The sequence below is a fragment of the Pseudopodoces humilis genome, chromosome 9, assembly GCF_049639895.1.
Source record: "Pseudopodoces humilis isolate 2021_Gansu_Grassland_sample_001 chromosome 9, ASM4963989v1, whole genome shotgun sequence".
Classification (NCBI taxonomy): domain Eukaryota; kingdom Metazoa; phylum Chordata; class Aves; order Passeriformes; family Paridae; genus Pseudopodoces; species Pseudopodoces humilis.
In genome coordinates, this window is record NC_142208.1 from 4091891 (window position 1) to 4113320 (window position 21430).

General features: G+C 42.0%; 1 protein-coding gene across 3 annotated transcripts in view; it reads right to left on the bottom strand.

The window, feature by feature from the left end:
- The window catches only part of PCDH15 (protocadherin related 15), a 665923-nt gene that overhangs the window by 240248 nt on the left and 404245 nt on the right, over positions 1 to 21430 (bottom strand). For 2 of the 3 annotated variants that reach the window (XM_088059571.1, XM_088059572.1), the window contains exon 6: positions 2559 to 2624. In XM_088059571.1, the coding sequence (XP_087915697.1) occupies positions 2559 to 2624 (66 nt within the window). Of the gene's footprint in view, positions 1 to 2558; positions 2625 to 3484; positions 3500 to 21430 lie in introns of all 3 variants that reach the window. The other variant, XM_088059570.1, reaches the window with a different exon arrangement.

Consider the following 21430-nt stretch of genomic DNA (forward strand, 5'->3'; position numbering starts at 1 on the left):
CATTATTCATTAGAGCACTCACACCATCATAAGGGAAATGGGGAGAAAAAAACCCACCAAAATAAAATCTAACCACATCAACACTGACTGATTTTTCTAGGATGGGAAATAACACAAAGCATTCCTAACTGGAAATTTTTTGTTCTGGATGGAGCATTAAGACGCCAGTTCCTATTTGTCCTCACATTAGGGGAATACACTTTGGTCTGCTTGTTTCCTCTACCCCTGCCTCTGCTTTCTCTTCAACATTCTAATTTAATTTCTAAATCTTTAAATCTTGCCTTGTAGAAGTCCTTTCCCAAAAGTGCACTTTCCATCAAAAACCCTGCCCAAAGATTCGAAGCCCTTGAGAATTTCAGGCTGTTCAACTGAAAGGAAAAAGCAAAGATGGCTCCACATGTAGGCCTCCAAAAACTTGAGGTACACTGGCAATGAGAAAGTCTGACCTAGAACTAAGGCTTATCCAGTCTTTAAAACAAGTCTCAAATCCAGTAATTAAATACAAATAAATCCATGGGCGAAAATAACTCTCTGCCTATAAAAATCATCCAGAAAAATTCAGTTTTGCTGTTAATATGATCTGAAATACTATCACCCAATTCAGTTCAACACAGGGAAAAATCATAAAATAATTCATTTATTCCTTAAGAAAGGTCACATTCACTCCTTCCAGGATTGCTCACATGAGCACAATTATAATGTAATTTACTATTGTACCTAAATTACTTGGTATAGAGAGATATTCATCCCATGGCGGGAAACTGTCAAATCTTAACATCTCTGCTGATCTCAAGAAGATCTTTAAAGGTCAGGCACGGTACCTGTGTGCCTGACTATGAAAACAAGCAACAGTTATTTGAGAAAATGTTTTTATTCTGTGACATTTGCTGGTCTCTGACTTCCTGTGAATTAAGAATGATTGAGGTCAGTGTGCCATGGCACAATGGAACTAAACATCTATTTCTAAAGAATAGGATTTTCTGTTTATTGTGTTGCCAGAACACGATGACAACATGCAATGATGGAATGAAAAGTCCCAGCCACTGTTTTGAGATCTTCATCCCAAAACCTTAGAAAAGCCATTCCAACTTCAACAGACCCTTGGAAGTAACAGTGCCATGCAAGAACTAAAGTAAGGATGGGATTTCACACTTTAAGTAAGCTAGAGACATATTTGTATAGGCTAGAACAAAGTTAGTTGGATTTTTATTTCTGCATCTCTTGGAAATCCCAATATAAAGTTCGGTCACTAGAAATGTAGAACACCATGCATTCATTATTAACTTTTACATCACAAACTGAGTTAGGTTGGAAGGGGCCTCAAAGCCCATCTCATTCCAATTCCTTTGCTGTGGACTGAGACACCTCTGACTAGATCAGGCTGCTCCAAGACCCGTTGAGCCTGGCCTTGGACACTTGCAGGGATGAGGAGTCCACAACTTCAACCTCTCTAAAGGTTTTCACAGGGTTTTTTGGAGGGCAAAGTTGGTTTGGATTAATTTATAACCCCTTGCTGTTAGTACAGATTTATTTCTAATGAGTAGGAAGGATTAAAGGCTACAAGAGACAAGCTCTGGCAGCCAAACTGTCTCAGCTAAGGGGGTCATTCCACCAAAACTGAGCAAGCCAAAGCTGGAACACATCAGGATACAACAGCAACTTGCCAAGAACCAACACATCTGATTCAAAGAGCACATCCATCATCGTAGCCCTCCTCTGGACACTCATGACTGCAGGGAAAATCATCCCAGGAAGAGGGAAAAGAGCCTAGTTTTAACAGCCACCACGGTACCAGAGCTTTTCAGCACATAGGTGTGTTAACAATTTGTTTATTGAGGAGTTTTATCTATAAATGCATTTATCCCTCTGACTTTGAGCAACTCCAACAAGGAATTCCTCCTGAAATAACAGCAGAGAGGTTCCACCAGCATTACCTGGCTTTATTCACCATCTCAAGCACCCATATCTGATAAATCATAACCACACACAGCACAAAAACAGGCACAGATTGCAAGGTTAAAAAAACCCAAAACCTTAAACACACAGAATAAAAAGTAAGAAAGAGCAGTAACTTACTCTCAGCAGTAACAGCTGATTGTAATAGGGTAAAGCACTTCACCCCATCGTAAGACTCTGCATAAATGCAATGCTTAGACCACAGATCAACCATCTGAGGACTCTATGATTTGTCAGGAGAATTAAAATACTGAAAAAAGGGACATTCATTTTCTTTTGAAATTTCCATTACTACAACCAAGTTCTTTCGTTTCAGAAATGAAATAAATTGTCCATAAATTCATGTTCTTAAACTTTGAGGAAACCAACAAGCAACCTTCCAAAAACCAGGTGGGAAATTCAGAAGATCACATTGTTTACACACCTTTCATGATGCAGAGTAAAATTTCAGCTTTACCTGAACAAAATCAAATACTGATCAGAATTTTGCCTTCTGGTACCATCCCACTGACTTAAGAAAAATTAAGAAAGTCTATTTGCAACAAGGGCCTTAAAGACTGGTTATAAATAGTTTGTGTTCTAAATAACTGTGGGGCACTCACCGTTGCGACTCTCCTCGTCAATGGGAACTATTGTGGCTGGAGGACCTGTTCTGGCCAACTTGCAATCTATAAAGATGAAAAAAAGAGTTATTTCTTGTTCCAAAAGTAGGATCTCAGGGGTTTTGTTGTAAGGGTTTTTTTTTAAAGTCAGCATATTTAGCATGCTGAAGGCAAGTATTCCCTTAAGTGTGATGCCAATATGAGCTACAAATGATAGTAAAGTTACACTCACAAAGGTTCAAAATCAGAGCTGTTTGCTTATCCCTTACTCAGAGAAACTTTGTAAAGCAAGGGAGGATGTGACGACAAAAGATGTCAGGTATGATCCATATTTAAAACACTTGAACACCAAAAATGTTATATGTTTTTTCCTCTTACTTTACATGTCATGAACACATACCCCTCAAATCACAGAATCCTGGAACGTTTTGGGTTGGAAGGGACCCTAAAACCCATCTCATTCCCTGCCCCTCACATGGGCAGGGACACCTTCCATTATCCCAGGTTGCTCCAAGCTCCATCCAACTTTGCCTTGGACACTTCCAGGGATCCAGGGGCAGCCACAGCTGCTCTGGGCACCCTGTGCCAGGGCCTGCCCACCCTCCAGGGAAAGATTGTTGTCACCATGATCCAGTTGGATGGCTACACTAATGAATCTGTTTGTGTCTTGCTCTAGAGATCCCACCAGGAATCTCAGTGTCTGTCAGGACACAGGGAATATGATGGTAATTTAAACCAAAGAAATAACAAAGGCATGATTAAAAGGTATAAATAATAATTAAAGTTTCACAACAGAAACAAACACAATTTGAATTTAATTGCAACAAAAAGGGTCTACTTAGTGAATGGAATTTTAATAACTCTAAGGACAACACAAATGAAAAGCAGACGAGCAATGTTCAGGAAGTCATATTTTGCCATCTTACCCTCATATTGCCAGTCTGGAGTCAAAGGTTTAGAGTCATCAAAGGAAGCAGAGCAGAATAACGAAAGAAAATAAGTAAGAGTTTGTTGGTTTACTCAAAAAAGAAGTTCAAAGATATCAAGCAGCACAAGCAGAGCTAGCAAATGCATAAGTGTAGCCTTAAAATACATAAAAGCATGATCACAACACGTGATGACTCTTTTAGGATCAATCAGGTTTTCCACATTAAACAGCAGAAAACCACTATCCCCTTTAAAGCACATGGAAATAAAAGTTCATTAGGAAGAGATTTTATTTTTAAATTTTCCAAGAGCCTCATTGACTCAGTGAGAAAAGAGACAAGCATTCTCCTTCCTAATTCACCATGCAGGACTATCTGAGATTGCCCACGATTTTACAGACTTAAGAGGCTCCTCTGATGCGCAGCCCAGCCAAACCACATTTGTCTGAAATGGTACCTTCTAATCACATTCTGGACTCAAAATAGGACATAAATACTCAGGTATTACTGGTTTATTTTGTTTTTTGAGGTGTATTTTTTTACACACAAATCCCAACAGAAAATCATCTGTAAATTAAAGACAAGAGCAAGCTGAGGGAAATTATATTTCCCATCTTATGGTAAAAATTACACATTTGTCAACTTCAAAGGACCACTCATTAGAGGCTCTAATTACCCCAGCACAGACTAGGCCGACAAAGGGAGGTGAGAACAGTGAAGCATTTCACAGATCTCCAATTAGGTGAAGCCCCTAAAGGACACCTCTACAACACTGGGTTTTCCTCCAGCAGCAGCTTCGTGTTGACCCTGAGGAGTTCAACTGCAAGGCCAAACATCTCAGCACCATGGGGAAGGACTGAGAGCACGGCACTTCCTGAGCCTGTTCATCCATATGGACAAGGATGGAATTCCCAGGGCACAGCATTGTGTGCACACAGCTCTGCCACAGCCCCAGGCAGGAGAGCCCACAGCCTCTCTGGCCAATGTGTTCAGGGCTGGGCACTGCCCAGGGAAGAAGTTGTGCCTCCTGGCCAGGGGGAATTGCTGCCATCAGGCCCTGCCCGTGGCTCTGGTGCCATTGCTGGGCCCCCGGAGCAGAGGCTGGGCCCTGCTGGGAGCCCTCCCTGCAGCCAGGGCCAGCCAGGCCTGAGGGCCCCTCTCAGCTGGGGCTCCTCTCCAGGCTGAGCAGCCCCAGCTCCCTCAGCCTTTCCTGGGCACCGAGATGCTCCAGGCCCTTCCTCAGCTGCGCAGCCTCCGCTGGCCCCGCTCCAGGAGCTCCCTGGCCCTGCTGTGCTGAGGAGCCAGAGCTGGACACAGCACTCCAGAGCTGCCTCCAGGGCTGCCCACAGGGGCAGGATCCCTCCCCCCAAACAGATACTGAGACATACAGGGAGCTGCTGTGTGGCTGCCCCCCCACTCACCCTCCTCACTGCCTGGAGAGATCCACCACCACACTGGGTTTGCTGCCACAGAATTATTCAGGTTGGAAAAGAACTCCAAGTTCACCAAGCCCAAATATTGTGACCAAATACCTCCGTGCCCCCTTCACCATTTCACAGTGCCTTAGGCAGTCTAAATAAAATTAATGCATGAACTCTCCCCCACTATTTCTTTCATCTTTATATGGTCTACTTTAATACATAGCAATTGAAAATTTTCTGTTTGTCTGGGTTTTAAGAATTAAATTAACTATTATTTTATTTTAAAGCTTTTTGTTTTGCAGGCATTAACAGAACAAATAAATAACCTGGAAAACCACATCTTTCATACCACTGTACTTTCCTACGAGCACACTGTGTGGGAAGATAAGAAAAGTTTGCATTATCTCTATGAAATATGGCCTTTTACTTTTTTTTTCCCTGCTCTCATTTTTTTCACTGAATACAATAAGCATTCCAGGGCCATATCAAAAACAACTCTAACTTTTTTCTAGAGATGTATGTTATCATTTTCTAGAGGTTCAGGGTTTGGGGAACTGAAGGACCCTTCAACAAACTCTTAATTAGGGCAAAGAAGCTCAACAATAGAAACTTCTACTGCAAATCTTTTTTCAGGAATAGCCCTGCTATACCACATACCACAGTGATGAGAAAAATAAAACTGAAAACCAAATATCCAAATAAAAATCCAAAGCAGGGACAATTTTTATACATCTCACTAAAAAGAATAATCATGATTTTTTTAAAAAAACTCCATGAGCTTTCCCCTCATATCTGTTGCCATGATGATCTTTTCTTCCTGCTGAGTGTAACAGTGAAAGTTTCAGCCAAATCAGGCCAACTTCTAGTTTCTATTCAATAAAAAAATTATCAAAATTACAAGCCAAATCACATATTCATGTTAACAACTTTTCCCAAAGTTGGTTTTCCATCAAAGACACCTGAATTTCCAGAATTATAAACAAAATATTGTACAGTGCATTTAAAAGGAATCTTCAGCATTTAAAAGGAATGCCCAGCGTTCCAGTGTGGATCTCGGGAGTCTCAGATAAAAGTCAGGGCTGGCCAGTGAAATTCAGCAATTTGCAGAGGATTTATTGCAGCGTGAGCAGGTAAAGCAAGAGAATTTACCATGAGACAAATTTCAGTGAAAAGAAGAGATTAGAGCAAGAGCCAGAACTATGGGAAGGAAAAAAACCCAAATAAGCAGGATGGGAGTGGGAAACTTCTGGATTACCCCATGGCACCAATTTGTGAAGAAAAATGTTTCATTGCATAGATAAGAGTTTACAGATTATTTTACATAATTTCACCATGCCAGCACTACCCAAATCTCTTTTTTCAGACATTGTCATCTCACCCTTCTCTTCTGCAGGAACAAACGTAACAAAGGCAAAGATTCAGTTCCACATCCATTACCACACACTGAACAGATAAATCTAAAAGTGCAGTCTGACACAAATTTCCAACTCAGAGACAATAATTTTAATGAAAAACCTTGAAGACAATGTTACAAGGCATGTTGTAAATATATGGGAATGCCTCTTTTTTTCCCTCAAAAAACATTATCAATAAGCAGCAATATGGTTTCAAAAACCCTAAGCTCAAGTACTGTGTTGTACAAGCAGGAACCAGCCAGAGACGATGAAAATTCCTGGGGACATGAAAAAACACCTTTGGACTGAGCCAGGTGCAGAGAAAAGTTATTGCTATCATCAGGAGGATGGAGAGTCTGTTCTATAAAGATGATAGAAGTTGGAACTTATTTAGTCAAGGAAAATGGAAGCTCTCTGGAAATACACCTGGGTAAATTAGCAAGGAGGAAAAAATAAGTTCCTTAAGCTAAAGAGCAACACCAATAGCAGTGGCCCTTAGGAAATTGTCCTCAGTAATGTTACATGAAAGACGCTCCATTTTTAGGAGTATCCCAGAATGGTTTGTGTGGGAAGGGATCTTAAAGCCCATCCAATGCCACCCCTGCCACAGGCAGGGACACCTTCCACCATCCCAGGTTGCTCCAAGTCCCAAAATCCAACCTGGCCTTGGACACTTCCAGGGATGCAGGGGCAGCCACAGCTGCTCTGGGCACCCAGTGCTGGGGCATCACCACCCTCACAGAAATTCCTTCCCAATCTCCTACCCAAATCTCCCCTTTCCCAGTGGGAAGCCATTCCCTGTGTCCTGTGCCTCCATCCCTTGTCCCCAGTCCCTCTCCAGCTCTCCTGGAGCCCCTTTAGGCACTGGAAGGGGCTCTGAGGTGTCCCTGGAGCCTTCTCTTCCCCAGGTGAGCACCCTCAGCTCTCCCAGCCTGGCTCCAGAGCAGAGGGGCTCCAGCCCTTGGAGCATCTCCATGGCTTCTTCAGAACTCACTCCAGTTCTCTCAATTTTTTTCTCTATTATTTTGTTTAAATGATCCTCAACAGAAATTGTTTCATCACTCAGCACTAAGACTGCTTTATTCAACCTAAACAAGCGCAGAATAACTGCAGCCCCAAAGGTGACTTAGGAAGGAAATATTTCCACAAGACTTCAAACCCAAAGAGCAGAAAGGTGCCCCATGTCAGTGTGTGGGCCTTGGTAGAACTATTTTAGCCATTATTTTACCTCTTCCAATTTCATACTGCAGTTTATTAACAGAATGTATTACCAGAACATGCCTCTGTTCCAACTTTCTCAACAAAAAACAAGTTGTCCTTGAAATTCCTGGGCATAATGGAGTAGTTTTTGAAGTCAAATCATGATAAATCAAACACACTTTAAAGAGGAAAAGCATTCCATAAATGAGCTTCCCTCCCTACAGTTTTCATGATGCATTTTATGTTTAAGCAGCAATGCTAGTAAATGGAATCCTGAGGCAGCAGTGCCCCTGCCCCAAACTCCTTAAAGAAAAGGGAAATAGAACTTACTAAATAAAACAACAAGCTCTGAAGGCTTTCCTAAGACCTTGCAGCAAATAATTTCTGTTCCTGTTGTTAACTTCACTGTTTTTTCCTAACAGTGCTTCTGCTTAACCCGTCTTTAATAAAGCGAAGGGGATAAATAAAGGGCCTCTCTCCTTGGGAGCAAAGTGAGAACCTTTTTAGCAAACTCTCCATGTAACTGGGTCAAGGCTCATCTCTATTTGGTTTCTGCTGGCTAATTTTCATTATTTTAATTTCTAATTATTTTTAATGAGATGGCTCAGAGGAAACCCTCAATCACTGTCCTAGGTGAGATGCTCAGCGAGGTCAAACAGCCTGAGCACAGACAAACACAACAATTTGGATAATCAGGTATTTTCCCAGCAGAAACCTGCTGGATCATCTTCCTTTCACCTTCGAAACCCCTTGAAATCCCCTTCCTATCCAGCATTTCTATTCCTTGGAGGACTTCTCTCTGTTTTACAGCTAAAAACACAGAGAATCATCTATAAAAATTAAAACAATGGTTAATGAACTGGCTAATAACAAAGTCCCAGCGTGAGGAACCAATAGGCAATGCCCAGAGCTCTGCAGACACCTGAGAGGTGAGAATCTCCAGTGGGAGGTGGCTCTGCCCATGGCAGGGGGGAAAACTGGATGGTCTTGGAGGTCCCTTCCAATGCAGACCATCCCGTGACTCCGTGATCACACAAGCTGAGGTTTCCCTGACATCTGAAGGTCCCCTCCAACCAACGCTGCCTCACAACTATGGGGGTTTGCAGTTTCCAGCAGCTCTCTTTCTCCTCCTGAGCTCTTTTCTTCATTCCCACCATCCCAAAGGCTATCTGCATCCTCAGCAGCCCCTCTGCCAGGGGACTGCCACTTCTGGAGGGTCCAGTTCCTCCAAAAAGGGCTTTCACAGGATTTGCCACATTCGTCTCCTGCTCCCTATCACTGGAGTGACTCTCAGACTCACAGAATGGTTTGTGCTGGAAGGAACCTTTGGGGTCCTCCAGCTCCAACCCCTGCCATGGGCAAACAGTTATCCTGAACCTTCCTGGGAAAACAAACAGCCAACCTGAAACTTCCTGGGACACAATTTGTGGAAATAACTGCAATCTCCTTCTGAGGATTCCTGAAATAAAGCTGGGAAAAAAATCCACTTCCATATGCTGATCACCAACTCTTCTTCCAGCTGGTGCAGAAACACTTAATCATTACTCTCAGTTATTTCATTATTTATCTTATATTCAAGTTTGCTTTTATTTAGTCAGATAAATTGTTCCGTTTGTTTTTGTTTAAACAGCCACAGGGAGTGCAACGGGCAATTTCAAACCCCTGACTCAGTTCCGAGCAGATACTCAGCCCAATTTAAAAAAAATTTCATTTAATAAAGTTCTACCCACTAACTGTTGAAGGAAATTATTTTATTTGTTAGCAGAATAAAAAATTATGTTTTAATTTTAACTGAAATGAGGATGAAACTCTAAACCTTGTCAGTAAGAGTGGAAGGCTCCTCAGCATCAATCCCTTACTTCCTAGGGCTGTTCCCCAAGATAGGAAAGAACAAAATTATTAACCCTTAAATCTGTCTTTTTGTTAATTTTTCCAAACTCTTCCTGAATCCATGAGAGTGTGCAGTATCCACATCTTGAAGCAAGCTTAATTTGAACAAGTCACAGCTTGTTCATACGGTACCATCCCATCACGGTGCAGGAAGAAGCAGCATCCAGCCATTCCCTGCTGACCTTCTATTCCCTCTATGTTGCCAATAAACCACTTTATCATCCCCAAATACTGCAACAAACAAGAATTTATGGCAAGTTCAGGGCTCTGATACACTTCAGTGACTGTGTGCTGTCAGTAAGACAAATGGTAAAATGGAAAATTCTTCAAGGAGTCACTAAAGCCACTTTCTTTGATATGCACGTGAAAGAAAAAACCTTGGATAGCTCAGCATCCAACACGGAGGGAACCTCTGTGGGAACGAGGCAATGACAACTTGTTTGGTACTACAAAAAGCCTGACCCAGCAAGCAAATCCAAATTATTTTCCAAAGAGTGGGAGCAGGGTTAGAAAAAAGCAGAGGGGATTTTTCTAGGACCTAGAGGACAGTGAAAAGTAATTTTTGTTAATCTCAAACCATTTGTTATAGTTTGTTTTTTCCCCTCTGTATTTATAAGCATTTTATTTAGGTCTAGTGAGAATTAAACAATGCAAATTGTCTTAATTTCATGGATGCTCTTTTCTTCAACCATGACCCTTTCCATCGTGGAGATGGGAAGAAAAGAGCTTATGAAAGAGGGTTTGGAGAGTCAGAGATGAAGAGAGGCTGAGAAAGCTGGGGCTGCTCAGCCTGGAGAAGGGAAAGTTGTGTGGAGACCTCACAGCTCCTTCCAGGGCCTGAAGGGATACAGGGAAACTGGAGAGGGACCCTGCAACAGGAACTGGAGAGACAGGACACAGGGAATGGGTTCAGACTGACACAAGGGAAATTTAGATGGGATATTGGGAAGGAATTGTTCCCTGTAAGGGTGGGCAGGCCCTGGCACAGGGTGTCCAGAGCAGCTGTGGCTGCCCCTGGATCCCTTGCAGTATCCACGGCAAAGTTGGACTGGGGCTTGGAGCAACCTGGGATAGTGGAAGGTGTCCCTGACATGGCAGGGATGGAATTTTTGATTTTTAATATCCCTTTGAATCCAAACATTCTGTAATTTTAAAGTATTTAAAGGCTTTTCTCACCATTTGCTCTACGTGGTTAAGCCCATCAAACATTTACAGAAGTCTTGGAGATACAAAGTGAGAATCACCAAGTCCCATCTTCAAGCCTGAGTCAGTGATAATACTGTAGCCATTTTAAATAAGGAATTAACTTATTAATGAGGAAATAGACACTTGATTTCTGCCTGACCACTGGCTGGAAATTAGTTTGTGAGTATGGCACACACAAAATCCAGGATGGAACAAGGCCAGAGCACTTGCACTGATTCACTGAAACATTGCCAGCACAATGAGTGCCATGAGGGCAGTTGTGACCCTGAGGTGCCTGGTGATGGGACAAGCTGCTCAGGGAGCCCAATTAAAGAAATCTCCATCAGTCACAACCTCAGCATATCAATGCTAGAACCTCCACTCTGGGGTCTTTTATGGATTGAAACCCCCAGCAAAGCCCCCAGGAGCAGGCGATGCCTGGGAAAGTAAGAGCGGCTTCTCCAAACTGGAGAGGCAAGGAGTGAAATTCTTGCAGGCTGAGTTAGAGCACCTCACATTTCTCTCTGCCTGAACAGGTATTTCTGTTTCCAGCTGCACTTGATTCTCCAAAATGCCCCAGCTGCTCCTGAAGGAAGTGGTGCTTTGTCCTTACCTCCACTTCCATTCAGTAACGAACACTCAGGGGGAAAACCAAAGCCATGAAAGAGACTCTAAAACTTGATTTACAGACTGAGGATCCTCATAAAGAGCCACATAGAGACATACATTTAAACTGAGTAACTAAGCAACCCCACTGCAGGGGAAAATGCCCCGCCTTGTTTCCTGTGTGAGCATTCAGCTCCACAGCTGGGCAATTTCAGAGGAGCTTGGCATAACCTTTACATTAGCTGGCCTGTGCTGCCATGGCACTGCATTGAAAATGGCATAAGAAGGGCTTTCATGGGCTATTTTCAGCTCTTCCTGAGAAAAATCCCTAATTGGAGAGTCTGGGAAGGCACCCCAGCTAACCTGATCTTGATTCGGACTCGTTTGAGATCCTGCTTAAACCTCCAGAGTTTGTGTGCTTCAATCAAAATTAATTGCTCTAAAATCTGGAGCTCAGGCATTCCAAGGCTCGAGGGAGAGGTGATTTGGGGTTGGATTTGGTTTGAACTGGACAAAAAGTGAGGCTGGGGGACAAGACAGTGCCAGAAGGACAAAAAGCAAATAAAGAGCATTATGAAAATTTCCATTTCCCTTTCAGGACACACTGCCTGATCATCCAATTTATTTCATAGCTTTATTCTGCCATTCTTCTGCTTTTTTTTTTTCTTTATTTTATTTACAGATACAGTATCTCTAAAGGGTTTGGGACATGCAAATTGCCCTGCCAATGCTGTGCATTGCTATTTTATTTTTCCAGCTTGAGAAGAATAAAGAGCTATCCCTCTTTCAGACACTGTGCTTTTAGATTGAAATAACTCCCCATTTTGCAAGCAGTTTTGGAGTTGACAGGAGTCTTTAAAATCATACTTGTGCCTGAAAACACTGTAAAGCACATAAAAACATGATACTATGCCAAGGAACAGCTAAAATTACCATTACCAAAAGTCATTTTTAAGACCATTAAAAAGCACTACATGAGTCAAGAGAAGCTGCAATATCTTCAAAAGTGCTTTCAAAAGTTGATTAAACCTGCTTTTAACCACTCCTATGTCCCCAGCATTCAAATTTAATCTTTTTTTCAATATTTGTTGGGATTGCATTTTACCTATTATGCCTGTAATGCATTTAAAACAGAACTCTCATAGAGGAGGATGAAAAATTTCTAATATTGGAACTTCAACTCATTCTTGGTACTATAAGCAACTTTTAAAGTAAATTTTGACTGCTGTAGTACCAGTAGTAAAAGCAACTTGGGAAAAGCAGTTGGAGATACTCCTAACATTTCCTATTGTTGGAATTTCTTCAAAATCAAATAAATTGGCATTTATTAACTGAAACATGAGGTGAGCCAATAATATTCACCCTTGCCCTGTTCCTAGAGGGTAAAGTTGTCAATTTTACATCTTAGGTTAACTATTGAAGTTGAAAATCATATTTAATAATGAGGCTTCTCATCTTGCCCTGAAAACTTTCTCCTATTTCAGTCCATACTTTTAAATGTCCACAACAGGCACAGAAAAACCTCCGTTTGTGTTCCACAGAACTGATGGACATGAGCCAAGGTGAGAGCAAGAAGCATTAAAAGTAATTCTTAGCATAATTTTAGAGAAAAAACCTCCACAGAATTTTGATATGCATACAGGAATATGCTTCTCTGTAAAAACAGATGTCAAATTTTAGTATATTTCAATGCCATGTGAATACCATTTAATGTATTCTTGAGGCTGTGATTCCAGTGGCTTCCTTTAAAAAGCAGCACTTTACAAATTGGGGTAGAAAATAATTACACGGACATGAAACCTCCATCTTTGGGGTTTTAAGATTTTAAAACCCTTCCTCCCCTCAACCTAAACAATTAGCAATATCCACATGTTATTTTTAAAAAATGAATCAAGTTGTCATTGTCTAGTAGAATAAACAATTTTGCTCCTGTCAAGTCACCTCTTCCAGGCTATAAATATTCCAATAATTCCAGAACCTTCCCCTTGGTGTCAGTCTCCAGCAGGTAACCCAGGAGAATGGGCGCTTATTAAGCTGCCACTCCTAGGATTGTTTGTGTTCCAGGGAATTAGCCACCTATTTGGAGAGATTTACATATTCTGCCTATAAATAGCTCTCTCCTGACATCTCTAATGAAGGCAATGTTGATCAGCATCTTCCTGTAATTTAATCAGGACCTCAAGCAGCAATGGCAGAAGATGTGGCTTTACCATCCCCAGACATGCCCTTGTCTTAAAAGACACACAATTCCCTCAGCTCCTCAAACTCTCCCTGAGACACTGCTAAAAATACCCAGACAAACAGATTGCCACAAGTACATCTTAATTACAACAATGCAATTTCCTCTGGTTTTCCCAAAAATACAACGCTGTTCTGGAGGAACACATCTAACACTCATAGGACTGTCCTAAATGATCCACCTGAAACCAGGGAATTCTCCATTCCATCCCTGCAAGAAAAACCATCCACTGAGGACTGGATGTTTAAAGGCTGGACTTTGGTACTGTGTCTTAACTAAACCATGATTTAATTCCCACTGAACACTCATGAGGTAAGACAGGGTGCTGTGCTTTGGAAAGGCTTATAGGTTTTAAGTATCCAAAATTAGCAACCAAAAAAGCCCCAGAAGGGCCCAAAATGTTGGTTTTAAGCCCATTTCCAGGCACACAAGCAGTGGCAGAACCCAGGAAATGGCATGGGATGAACTTCCTACTTACAACGGAGTTCCTGTGGCCTCATAAGGTTACCTCATTTTGCACAGAAGATGCTGACACAAAGTCAGGGATGGAAAAGTTACTCAGCCGAGGACATGGAAAGTGCTGCCCTCCCAGGGTGCAAAAGTATAAGAGAAAACAGGCTCCAAAGTCAAAGGCAGAAACTCCTTTCTCCCCCTCCAAAAAGGTGAAGGCACCTAAGACATTGTGCAGCTCCTGAGTCCCAGCCATTTGCATGTCCCCATCCATGAATAATGCAGAATAAGGAGACTTCACAGGAAGTGTCACCCTTGGAAGTGTCTGGTAATTAATTATGGTCCAATGGATTCAATAATTGAAGCCTGAGCTGCTTTCTGACCATTCTAGGGACAGCCTGTGTTCAAACAGTCTGAGTTAATTAGGAAAGCAACGAGGACTTCAGTGCTGGAGAGCTACAGACAGTTATTTGTGGCTCTCCTGGTGAGCTGCACACTTTGGAGATCTAATTTGTTGAGTAAAAACCAAGGTTATCTTAGTTTTATAATTAAAATTGTTCCCAGTCCACAATGTATTACAGGAGATGTGCTTTGGCTTCTTGTCTCACAGTTTATCATTCACGCTTTCAGGTAAATTCACAAAACAATTTGCAAAAAAACTCAACCCAACCCAACCCAAAAAAAAAAGCAGGATGAGAAAGGAGAAAAGGGCAATGCAAAGTCAGTACTTTCTTCAAGTTTTATTTTAGAAAAACCTTTAGATGAAAAGCATGAAGGGGGAATTTTTTTTTTTTTTCTTAAGTACCTGTTTAATAAGCAAACCACATCCTGAGATGGACAAACAGATCTCTGGCATCCTCTCTTACTCCTGGAACAATCTCCTTATCCTCATCTTTGGAAAGTTTGGGCCCTATTAATCCAAAACTGTCTGGAAATTGCAAAATAGTGGGAGATTTTGGTCGCCTTTGATCCAATTTAGGATTTATTTTAATGAATGGAAGGTTTACAGGTATCTCCTCTGCAAAGCAACTCTGTGAGGCAGGATTATGGGATGGAACAAAGGACTGTTGGATTCAGCACCTGACAGCTCACAGTTGTCCCAAGCATCCATCTGGAGAGGATTCCAAAAAGTGATGTTAAAATCAGAGAGGCTGATGGTGGAATCCCAGAATGGTTTGGGTTCAAAGAGATCTTAAACTCCATCCAGTGCCAGGACAAGGACACCTTCCACTATCCCAGGCTGCTCCAAGCCCTGTCCAACCTGGCTTCGGACACTTCCAGGGATCCAGGGGCAGCCACAGCTGCTCTGGGCACCCTGTGCCAGGGCCTGCCCACCCTCCCAGGGAACAATTCCTTCCCAATATCCCATCCATCCCTGCCCTCTGCCAGTGGCAAGCCATTCCTCCTGGTCCTATCATGGATGCTGCTGTGTGTACTCTGGGGTCTTTAAACTCCACAAGACTTCTTCCAGAAACTTTAGTCAGGATGGGTTTTTTTGTGGCTTACTTTTTCTTTAATAATGTCATGAAAATGAAGTGTAAACATGGTTCATCTGCTGTCTGAAACCTTTATCATCAACCAACTGATAAATTGCAAGGAGAGAGTCACTGGATTTCTGCTGCATTGGAAAAGACATTTCATATCCCTTGCAATATTGACTCCAGCACTTGAAAATATTTACTTCTCCATTTTTATCTCTTTAGAAAAGACTTTCAAAAATAAACACCTTACAGGACATTCTGATTACCATCAAAATCTCTTTGTCTGGCTCCACTCTTGGGAGAGTTGAAGGCATGGAAAAAATATCATTCCCTAAAAGGCAGCAGTAGAGTCCCCATGCCTGGAGGTGTACAAGGAAGGGCTGGATGTGGCACTCAGTGCTCTGGGCTGGGGACAGGGTGGGGATCAGGCTTGGACTCCCTTGTCTTGGAGGGCTTTTCCAACCTCTATGAAACTCTAAGAAATGGCAGAAAAAAATCTGCTCCTAGTGCTGGAAAGAAGCTGAACTTGCATTTTGTATTTGTTTACCTATGTGCATTAATTTTATTTTAATTTACACATGTAAATTAGCATAAAATGCAACTCAGCTCCTTGTTGCAAAGACAATATTTTTTTAAAAAATTGTTATTATTGTTATTAATAATAATAATAATAATAAATATATACAAAATGAGTATATTTGCTGGCAGAAATTAAGACTGATCATCTGTCTTTGTAAGGATACAACTCTGCTCACTGTTTTGGCTCCTATGGAAAATAGGAAGTGCCAAAGGAATCTCAGCCTCTGCAGATCAGTGATCCTTTCAAAGACCTAGGGACACATAAAATCCTTCTTCAAGCAGCACCTGCCTGGAAATGACAGGATTAGGAGGTGTCCTTGCTAAGTCAGCCCAGTACAGGCGCACATCCAGGGAAGTTTTCCACCAGCAAGGATGGGCAGCAAAAAGAATGTGTTTTTTCTTTGCTGTACAAATTATAATTCATAAAAAATACAAGAGTAATTTGGACAGAGCTACAGGCGTAGTAGCTACAGAGCATACAGAGCTACAGTGTAGCCACAGGCTACACAGAAGCCACCAGCAGGAGGACAAAGTGAAGCCTAAAGCTGGACTCAGTTTCATTTCTAATAGCTGGAAATAAAAGGATTCAGGGCCACTTTCAAATCCTTCCTGTAAGGTTTTCCCCTCAGAGATAGCACAGGAAATAATCCTGCAGTTGAGACAACAATTGCATGGGTATTTCTGTAGGATTTAAAGTCTTCTTAGCATTGAGTAATGCCCAAACTCTTCCCCTCCTAATTACTTTCAGTTTTTGAAGCCCTATTTTTTGATTTTATCTCACCCTCAGACACTGATAAAGAAGCAGCACACCTGACACGGAGCTTCTCAGCCTCTGCTCCAGCTCCAGGCTGGCTGAAATGGAGAGCTTGATTAATTTTGTACTAGCCAGCTGCACAATAAATCCCAAGCCATTGATTACACGGGAAGAACAAGCAGATAAGGTATTTTCTTTGCAGACCTCCAGTACTTAATTATACAAGGGTTCTACCTACAGGGTTGGTGAGAAAACAACTGAACACAGCTCTGGGAGCTCTATTATTTTCTATGTGTGATTGTTAATATTCTTTAAGTTTAAAATTAGGTGCTGTTTTTTGGTTGGGGGCAAAATTCTGGTTCATGATGGGTTTAATTCTGGATAAAGAAGAAATCAGTTGTTTATCTGAAGCCAGTCACAGTGTGCCTATCCCTGGCAGCTTGTTCATAACTATTTTAATTAGCAGACAAGAGTGGGGTCAGTGATTATGTGGAGCTAATTATGTGGAAGGAGTTTGGACACTGAGCAGTTCAATGATATTTCAAATACCCTGGTACCTTCAGGTTTCTTGCACAAGCAGTCTCTCCACACCTGTTAAATCACCATCTCCTGAGCAGAATAAAAACACCAAGCCTTGGAAATGGAAGTTCTCAGTCCCTGGAGCTGGAAAACCACTGCCTGTGCCAGTCTCCCCATCTATTTTCTTACCTAAACAGATCAAATTGGAGATATGAGGAGCAGTTGACTGGAGCAGCATTCCAGAGGCAGGGGGCTGTGTCATCCTGATCAGCTCCATTTGATTACACCTTCTTAATTGCCCAAGCTCATTAAATCAAAAATAAAGTTGCTTTCCTGCAGGTTGGGCACTGGAGGTTTGAGAGATGGACACCACTGGTGGAACCTTTGAGAGATTGCAAAGAGCAGATGCAATAAAGGCCACATCTGTTTTCAGTGGCCACAGGACCCTCGATGTCATTGGGAGCCCAGGGCCAGTGTTCCACATTTACTTCTCAACTAAAATATAATATTCATTTTAAAGTAATTCCATGTTTTTACTGTTCACCCAGAAATTTGTCCAGAGCATTTCTGAAGAAAAACTCTGTTGTTTCCAAGCCACATGGTGCATGGAGAAGCAGGATGAGTTCTGCAGTAAGACACCCCACATGCAGAGCTGCCCCAGCCCTGGGGCCCAGCACAGGAGGGACCTGGAGCTGCTGGAGAGAGTCCTGGGAGGCACCAGGATGATCAGAGGGATGGAGCAGCTCTGCTGGGAGGAAAGGCTGGCACAGCTGGGATTGTTCAGCCTGGAGAGGAGAAGCTTTGGGCTGACCTCACTGTGGCCTTCCAGGGCCTGATGGAGCTGCAAGAAACATGGAGAGAGATTTGGGACAAGGGATGGGGTGCCAGGACACCAAGGGGGAATGGCTTCCCAGTGCCAGAGGGCAGGGATAGATGGGATATTGGGAAGGAATTGTTCCCTGGGAGGGTGGGCAGGCCCTGGCACAGGGTGCCCAGAGCAGCTGTGGCTGCCCCTGGATCCCTGGAAGTGCCCAAGGCCAGGCTGGATGTGGCACGTTCTGTGAGTTACAGTTTCACCATTTATTGGGTTTTTTGGGTAGTTGTTTTATTTTTTTTCTTTTGTAAATAATACAAAAAATGCACTTGCACATCATTTGTATTTGAACATCCCATATATTTTATCTTTTCTAACATATGCAACTGTAGGAAATTTTCACAGCCTTGAATTTATTTCCACAGCAGCCATCAATCACCCAGAGGTGTTATTTTGCTGGCTTTGTTGATAGAGATTTTGTTTATAACTTCCTCTTCACTGAAACACCATATTCTATAAGATCTGATTCTTATGAGACACTCACAAAGTACCTTTCTCCTGGTAGGAAATCTATCCCAATTCAATTAAATGGGGCAGCATCAAATCCTATGGAAGAGAGCACTACAGAGTAAGAAGAGGCTTTTGTTTGATAGATGGATTAGGAGCATTAACTTGGAGTTCTCTGTATATTTTCTATGAATACAACAACAGTAAAAAATCCAAAATAAATGTCAAAAACACCACAAAGCATTGAAAAATCTACTTCCTTTGTTTTTCTGTGTGTACCAGAAGAATAACTGCACAGAATCAGAATAATTTGAGTGAAAAGGGACTTTTTAAAGGCTATTTAGTTCTACCCCTGCCATAGGCAGGGACACCTTCCACCATCCCAGGCTGCTCCAAGCCCCAAAGTCCAACCTGGCCTTGGACACTTCCAGGGATCCAGGGGCAGCCACAGCTGCTCTGGGCACCCTGTGCCAGGGCCTCCTGGAACAATTCCAGGGAACAATCCCTTCCCAATATTCCTCATATACCCTGCCCTTCTGTTTAAAGCCAATCCCCCTTGCCCTGTCACTCTACATCCCCATGAAAAGTTCCTCTCCACAAAATTCCTCTTTTGTTTTATATTTAGCACAAAACCCTTCAAATTTTCAGAAATTCACAAAGAACACTGCCCAGATTTGTGCAGTTAGTTTTGCAATAAAAATTAGTAAAGGAAAACTTGGAAGGATTAAAAAAAAAACACCGAATAAAGGGCAAAGCTGAAGTTTTTGACTTGTGGATGTGAAATTTCAGTTTCTAAACAAAACAGAAGCACATTGAGCTTTCTATTAGTTCAGGTGGGAAGTTCCCAACCATTTTATGAAACAAAAAGTCTGAAGAGTCAAAAAATTTTTCAAAGAGTAAAATCTCTTAACAGTACTAAAATAAAATAATAGTAAAATCCATTTTTTCTATGTAAGAAGATGGGAAAATAGAATTTAAACACCAAAAACTTTCATCCAGCACCATGATGTGGAAAAAAACCCACTCTCTTTTCTTTGATTTTATTTTTTTTCTTGGAAGTTTTTTCAAAATTTCATGTGATTTTGCAGTAATCAATTTTTGTGCTGTTTTATTTGGAATTGAATCAAAAGCCTGGCCACTTCTCAAGAAACACAATTAGGCTGCATTGGCCAACTGGTCATAGAGAAAAGCGACACCAGGTAACATTAGAAACCTTGGTTTAAGTTAAGACCAACTGGGGGATCAAATTAAATGTTTAAATGAAGGACCCCAAGTTATTCAACACTCTGTATTCCCCTCTAGGACCAAACAATTCCCTTCAAACAGCCCTGGTAAGAAACAAGGTGTGAAATTATCCCTTGGCAGACTTGCCCAGCAGGTCAAATCACTAACTCCTGTCCCTTTCGACAGCCTGTTAAAAGAGACAAATAAATCAAATATTTGATGTTGCATCAATATTTCTGGCATAATCATCACCAGCTTACAAATCAGAGACTAAAACTAAGATATTCTGGTACAGAACCAAAAAATGTCTGACAGGCAGGTTTGGAATCCCCATCCCTGGAGGTGTCTAAGGAAGAACAGGATGTGGCACTCAGTGCTCTGGGCTGGTGACAAGATGGGAATCAGCCCGAGGTTTAGAGGTCCTTTCCAGCCTAAAAAATTCTTTGATTATATGGTCTCCTGCTCTGAACATTTAAAGATGCCCATGAGTTTGCAATTCCCTGAACTTAAACCCCATTAAGATGTTCCTGAAATGAAAAGTGATCTTGAAGCACCATTATGTTTACAAAAGGGTACTGAAATGATATTGGAGGCAAACAAACTCACACCACTCTTCCTGTGCAAATCAGCTTTCCAGGATAATTCTGACTAAAACTGAGTCTTCAATTGCAGAGAAATCCCATTCCTCTGTAATCCAATCAAAGAACACAGTTTCTCTCCTTCCTTCCTCACTTCCTTGGCCCTTCTTATTGCAGTCATGTTTAACAATGTGCAGCAGCATAATTTGGCATTATTTAAACATTTGATTTCTGCCTACATATATCACCTATTCATCTCTCTGCCAATTTAAAACCTACCATGCCTCAATACACTAATAAATACTGCAAAGCACAGAGGTTTTATTTTTCCTTACTATTTTTTCTAACCTAACCCAGAAGTTTTCTTTTCACCATGTAAGAAAAAAAAAAAATAAAATAAAAATAAAAGAAAAATTATTGTCTTCCAGCAGATTCTCCAGAGGAGATCAAAGTGTGTTGGCTGAGAGTGATCACACCTGAGCATTCAAAAATTATAGCAATGTTTGTGGAAAAGGTGTGAGGGAGAGCGTTTGGTTTTGGGTTTTAGGGAGGGGTTAGGGTTTTTGGTTCGAATCCCCAGATATTTCCTCACCATGGGCATTCCATGTAAAATCCCAGAGTTTCCATGAGTTTCAGTCAAAAAAAACCCTGCCTCTGTTTAATGACAGACAACAGCTGAGCAGTAATGATGCCCTAATGTGAAAATGATCACTGCAAAATGAATGCATTAAACTGAGCTGGGAGAGCTCAGCCCTTATGATTATTGCCCAGACACAGGAGGTGGCTCCCAATGTACACAACAGCAGAGATCATGGAATCCCTGAGGATGGAAAAGCCCTCCACGACCACCGAGACCAGCTTTGATTCCCACCTTGCCCCCAGCCCAGAGCACTGAGTGCCACGTCCAGCCCTTCCCTGGACACCTCCAGGCATGGGGACTCCAAACCTCCCTGGGCAGCCCCTGCCAAGGCCTGAGCTCCCTTGCCATGGAGAAATTCCTCCTGGTGTCCAACCTGAGCCTCCCCTGGCACAGCTTGAGGCCGTTTCCCCTTGTCCTGTCCCTGTTCCCTGGCAGCAGAGCCCGACCCCCCCTGGCTGTCCCCTC